At 35.4% G+C, this 6,645-nt stretch overlaps 1 protein-coding gene across 1 annotated transcript; it reads right to left on the minus strand.

Annotated features, from left to right (window-relative positions):
* Positions 1 to 846: 846 nt before the first annotated feature.
* On the minus strand, positions 847 to 1,908 carry LOC115887406 (zinc finger BED domain-containing protein 4-like). Its single transcript, XM_030906819.1, has one exon. The coding sequence runs from the start codon at positions 1,906 to 1,908 to the stop codon at positions 847 to 849; it is 1,062 nt and encodes a 353-aa protein (XP_030762679.1).
* Positions 1,909 to 6,645: the final 4,737 nt, after the last annotated feature.

The following is a 6,645-nucleotide window of genomic DNA, read 5'->3' on the forward strand; positions in this document are numbered from 1 at the left end:
CGCTATTACTATACCGAAAAACAGTAAAAACACGAAAGACTATGCGAAAGACAAAGGTGAGGTTTTGTTACGTCCGAAAAAACACATAGGAACCAAGTTTTGCCGATGCTTCCAGCCCGTAATACACTAGATAAAATTTCAGGCAAATTACACAGGTGAGACATGTTTGGTTGCCTATCTTTGGGCTTTATTTATTGTCGAACGGAATCATATTTAGGGATGTCAATTTATTTAAAAATACCGGTTTTTCGGTTAACCGGTTATTTTACCACCTCTATTAACTGCTCGGTTAAAACTGGTATAAAACGCCGGCTATTCCGGTTAACCGGATATTTTTCTAAATAATACCAGAGTAATTTCATGTCAGTTTAGAAAAATGTGGAATGTCTAATGATGTATTGTTTGTCTACAATATAGGTACACAGCAATATAAATACGCCAGAGATACTGAATATAATTTGTTTAAATGTTCCCGATATTAGACTTAGAGTGAGATCAAATGTATTTAAAGTTTCTAATATACAATCACCACTAAACAGATGCCTTGAAATTGTAAATAGATTAAGATTAGATAATATAGATAATTTTTATACATTTTTTCAATACTAGAAATAAAATTATTAAATATTTGTATTAAATACTACACGTTAGTTAGTAATAATGTTTGTTTAGGGTTAGTTAGTGTTAGTTAATTTATTTTTGGTTTATATTATATTATATGTATTGTTTTAAGATTTGGATTTTTCTGTAAATTCGCAGTATAAATAAAGTTCTTTATTATTATATTTATTTATATTTTCGTAAAGGTTACATAAACAATAAACATAAACAAAAAATGTTATTATATTAGTCTACCCAAAACGATTTGGAACACCGGTACATAAACACCCTCTCTGTCACATGTCTGTCAGTTAGGCGGCTTCTGTCGTCTTTGACGATGGAATTTAATGTCGAAACCAATCTTTCGGAGGCAACCGAGCTTCCCACGACGGTTAAATATTTCATTGCAATAGATGATAATGCTGTCATCAGCGTTTTACTCTGGTGCCAAAACTGGATTGGATCCTGCATCCTGTGCAATACTGGTTGTTGCAGATATAACTTTAGTTCGCTAGGAAAGTAACTTTCAACCTCTGTAGATGCCATTCCAGATTTTTCAAGCGATTTGTCGTGCATGCTCCATAATGACATAGGGTCTTCCTGTCTTCTTGGAGATGAACTTGGTGTAGGCGGAGAGCAATTCCCTAATTCTTTCTGCTCCTTTTTGATTTCTTCTTTAATTTGCATGACTGCCTGACTTGCCACAACAGGTTTCATATAAAGCCTTTTAAATCTGGGGTCACAAAGTACCGCATTGCACAAAAGCGGGTTTGTCTGGGTGGGTGCACAACGAATTCCTAAAGAATCTTCCAACTTTTTTAATAATATTTTCGACATTTCGCTAGTAGGTTTAATAGTACTCAATGCTGACTCAATGCAGCTTATCATTGGTAAGACCAAACTCCCAGTTAAGTAGTCGCTACCAGATATTTCTGTGGTTGCTTGTTTAAATGGCTTTAAAATTTCAACAATTTCTGAGAGTAAATCGATTTCGTCGCCTGACAACATTCGAGGAGCATTTTTTAGCTTTAAATTTGGATTGGCAAGGACTCTTGCTACATATGGGTATAAATTGATGAATCTACTTAACATGTCAAATGTAGAATTCCACCGTGTTGGAACTGACTGAATGAATAGTGCAACGCCGCCTTCTGGTACATTATCCTTCTGCTGTTCAGCTCGCAAGGCATCCATAAAATTATTACTGCGTCTACCAAAAGTGACAAAACTCTTGACTAGGTCAATTAAGTCACTTAATAGCCTATTATTTTTGTCTTCTAGACCATCTGTGACAATTAAATTTAACATGTGGGCAAAACAATATACATTTTTTCCCTCCCCTAATAGCTTTCGGACTGCAGAAATCATATTCGCCCCACCATCTATACAGACAGAGACTATTTGAGATTCGAAAATACCAAATGAGTCCATTACTTCCTCCATTGTCTGTGCCATGTAGTCTCCAGCGCTTCTAATAGCCGTCGTACACCTAACATAACAGTTTCAAGTTTGTTTTTTTCTGGACCTGAAAAATTAAATAATTTTTATTTAACATTTTTACATACTAACAAGCCTTTTACTTACATATAAAATGCGCGGTGAGGACCAAAAAACCTCTGCTGGTATTAGTTAAGGTGCAAATATCAGATGTTAAACTAATCGTTTTCATATTAAGCAGTTGTTTTTTTATTTTAGAAATGATTAATGAATATCTCACAGTAACCATTTTCGTGACCTAGAAAATATAAATAATACATATAATAATACATATAATAATATAATTACAATAATTAAAGTTATGTTACACAAAACTACTTGCTGTGTTTCGTGAAGGTAATTTGTACATTGGTGCCACTGTGTTTTCATAAACTGCCTGAAGCCCTCTTTTTCAACTACTGAATGAGGAACATTATCCTTGCACACCATGTATATTAGAGAGTTTGTAATAGCAGTATCTCGAAGGCCACCTTCTATGAAAAATATTAAAAATAATAAATATTGTAACCAGTGATTTTTCCGAGGCGAAGGAAAATGGCAACGTGGCGACGGGCACGGCGAAGTAGCATCGGCAACGCTGCAAGCTCCGGAACGATCGGCGCAGGAGGCGATGGTGGGAGAGCAGTCAGCTGGCGGGCGGGAGAAGCTATCTATCGGCGTCGGCGGGGGACGAATCTTTTTGGTGAACTGGTGATATTTTTACTATTATTAGGCGTTTAAATTGTTTTTAATTAGTTGAATAAAAGGCGTGTTTACAATATCACTTGTTTGTTCAAAGAAATACTTTAAAATTGTATAACTAATTTTCGAAAACCCAACCGGGAAAATTAAAAAAAACCCTGAAAATCCGGGAAGTATCCGGACACTTGATTTTCGATTTTTGCTAGAAACCATGATTAAAAGATATCTTACCTCCAATTCTAGGTCCTCTTCACTTTCCACGGTTGAATGGCGACTCTCATTTTTGCTCACGTTTCCATTATCTTCAATGTTGCTAACAGACTGTCTGGGGGACTCTTGGTCTTTCACAAAAAGAAGAAGATCATAATACCATAAATGTGGAACATAAATGCCTTCTGCTCCAGCACCTGATCTTCTCGATTCTTTCATTTTTTTGTCTCTCTTCGGAAACGAAGGCTGTTAATTTTGGTTTTAACCATTTCTTTGGTGGCATCTTTCTCAACTTGGTGAAGTTTCAGCGTTAACACTTTGTAAGCTTCATTTTTTTTTGTTTCTGTCCATATACTTTTTCGATGTTATTTTCCACAAGCAGGGGTAAGATTTGTACAACTCAATGAACTCTGTGATGAATTCTTTCGTAAAACTTCTCAAATCAGCCATGTTCACAAGAAACAATGATCCAATAAAGAATATAGAGCCGACGACACTGATCAACGAAAGTCTTTCAATATGAGAAAACTTTTGTCTACACACAGGCATTCATGTACGCGCGTACAAGTCTGTACAAGCTTCAATTCAAGCAGAAACAGAAAACGTGTGCGTCGGTCTTTTTATCAAATCAAAAAATTGTCTACACACTGGCGAACATCACCGCGCGTACATCGACGTGCGTTTATTTTTATTTTATTATGTATTAATACATGTTCTAGCGTCTGTAGGCCTCTTAACGCTATACTGGAATACATTTTTCGGAGGTTTATTTTTATTTAAATGACGAGCAGCAAGTTTGGAGCTTATGCATCCTTTTATATACAGGTTTTCTTGCGTATGACTACTTAAGTTTTTAAAATCTGCATTTATTTTCTTGTATACCTACATAAATACTCATTTCTTTCTTGCACTTATAGCGACATTCCGGCATATTCACCTGGTCTCGAGATTGTCTTAATTCTTTTTTCTTTTTTTCCCTTTTCCATTCTTGTGGATTAGATCTTCTTTTATTAGGCTTGAACATTTCTTCTTGTCCATTTCTTTTCTCAGAGCCCGTCGCAGCCGTCGCTTCTTCCTCCATAAAATTTTCATTGTTATCCGCTACTGTCACTGTTAAAAACATAATAAGTCAAAATTTTAAGTAAAACATAATATTCTTGATTTAATTTTACCTAAACTGCTGACAGGTATGGTCTTAGGATCTTCAGCCGAAGTGGTGGGGTTTGTAAACTGTTTTTTTAGGATATTCGGTAAATTCCGGCGAATTCGGACCTGAAATTATTATTTTGTGCTAGTGTATGATATAATACATACTTTATGCTTTTTAGTATACCCAATAAACGATAAAAAACTAAAAGAAGTAAACCTAATTACCAACATTACACATGCACCTACCTGTTGCATTATTTCTAGGCCATCCAACCTCACTATCAGAAGGAAGCCATACTTCATCCTCACCTGTCGAGTAAGGGTCTAAAATTTATCATGTATTAAGGTCTAAACACAATTTTAAATTATTTAATAACTTACCAGACACAGACACATCACTTTCAACCATTTTTTTCTAATAATATTGCAGCACACTCGTACGAACGTGTTAAGAACCAGAATCGCAATGGCGTCGCATTTGATGTGACTTAAGGTAAACGTACCAATTATCGGCATCCTAAGGACGTTGTCGAATCTTGATGTGACAGGAATATACTATAGAAAACTCAAAATGATTACCAATGCGATTTTTTCTATAGTTCTAGTCACATTAGATACTAGAGAAAAGTATAAAAAGAGTAAAATGTCTAAAAAATTTACCTCTAAGTATTTCTTTTAAAAAAATACAAAATATCCCCATGTAGCACTCAAAAAAATGCAACTGTTCTAGTCTAGTTCTAGCATCTGGAGTAACCTATTATCGGCAGCGCATTAGGAGATGTACTTTTTACATAAAATCAAATAAACCTGGTAGGAATTTATTAAGAAGATAAATATTTAAAAATAATTCAACAAAAAAACATTCGTAAAAACCTAAGAATACTTTTTTTGGTACCGGCAAAATTACTTAGGTAGGTACTTATTTAATTTAGTTACTTACTTAATTAAGAAATCTTAAAAACTAAGTAATTAAAAAAAACGAAACTAAAAGTAAACTCTTTGGAAAAATTAAAAACAATAATTTAAATTAGGAAGTGTCACAAGCTGGACAAAAGAAATCTTTATCGTCTTTCGTTAATCCAATACACTCTTCGTGGTAATATTTATAGCAATCGGAACACAGACCCATCGCAATTTGTCGATCTGTATCACATAAAGAACAGTACCATGTCTCTGTAGTTTTTGATGGTGGCGGGATGGCAGGGTTTTTCTTAGGAGTATTTTTTTTAATACTTTTCGCTTCCTTTTTCTGATTACTTCTCTTACGTACAGAAACATCATTCTTGACTTTATTTTCATTCTCAACAGATTTCTTTTCACGATCTAATTTTCTTTTCAGTTTTAGTTCTTCTTCTTGTCTTTTCTTTTCTTCTGTTTTTTTCAAAATATTGCTGCCACTGCAAAGATGTCGTCACAGCAGAGATTTTCTCACTTTGCTTTCGCGTTTCTTTTTCGGTTTTAGACTCAGGCCAGAAGAGGGATTTTTTAATAGGTGTGGGTATGCATGAACTGTTTTTATCTTGTGAAAAATTCATAGCGATCAACGGTGGTCTTGCTTCAGTTTGATTTTGTTCCGGGGTCATCATCGGGGGTATTATTAAGGATTTGACAGGCGTTGAATGTCTGGGAGAATGTCTGCCAATTGATCCGTATGTTTGTTCTTGTTCATCGTCGTCATTTTTTTTCCATTTTCTCGGAAGGCACATTTGGAATGTTCCGGTATATTTGATCCCGTTTATTATCATCGTTTTCTTCTATGTTTCCGATAGACACATTTGAAATCTTCGAGGTCAAAAGTTCGTTTATTTGATCCCTTTCCTTATCACCAATGTCTTCTAAATTTTTAGTAGGTGAATTTCGAGTGTTCGCGATTAAAGGTAGTAGCGATTCAAGTTGAAGATCATTGGTAAAATCGAAAATTATTGGTAGGCTCAAATTGTCAACATTTATCAGTCCAGTGATGTCAAGGTCGTCGAGGTTTTCCTTTTGTCCATTCAACGTGTTAATAAGATCTGAATGATCAAGGTTTGAATCATTCTCAATCTCAATAACATTACTTTTCTCATTGAAATTAATTTTTCTATTATCGAATTCAGTTCGCGCTATTAAGGTGCGTATTCATTATCCGAACGAACGAACGAACGAATGAAAGTGCGGTATATTTAGACGGGGACCGAACGCATGCGGCCGTTCGTTCGTTCGTTCGCTCGACCATCCGTTTCGAGTCGGTACATCAAAGGCGTTCGCCAAGAAATGCGTCCGGTCTATGGTCCGGTCTTCTCGTGCGGTTCTATCGTACGGTCCCCGTCCATACCACTAGCGAACATTCGTTCGTTCGTTCGTTCGTGCGGATAATGAATACGCACCTTTACATTTTTCCATACCATAAAAAGGCTTGTATGTTCAATAGCTCCTTCCCATATCTCTCCAGATTGTTTAAACGATACTAAAATTTCTGATGGAATTTCTTATTCTAATATCTCCAAAGCTGAACCTTGACCTTTCTGC

Source organism: Sitophilus oryzae, unplaced genomic scaffold (assembly GCF_002938485.1).
Source record: "Sitophilus oryzae breed Bouriz unplaced genomic scaffold, Soryzae_2.0 scaffold_574_pilon_pilon, whole genome shotgun sequence".
NCBI lineage: Eukaryota > Metazoa > Arthropoda > Insecta > Coleoptera > Curculionidae > Sitophilus > Sitophilus oryzae.

Excerpts from the sequence above, each read along its gene's own strand:
- LOC115887406 (XM_030906819.1), bottom strand. The coding sequence starts at position 1,908 with ATGTTAAATTTAATTGTCACAGATGGTCTAGAAGACAAAAATAATAGG.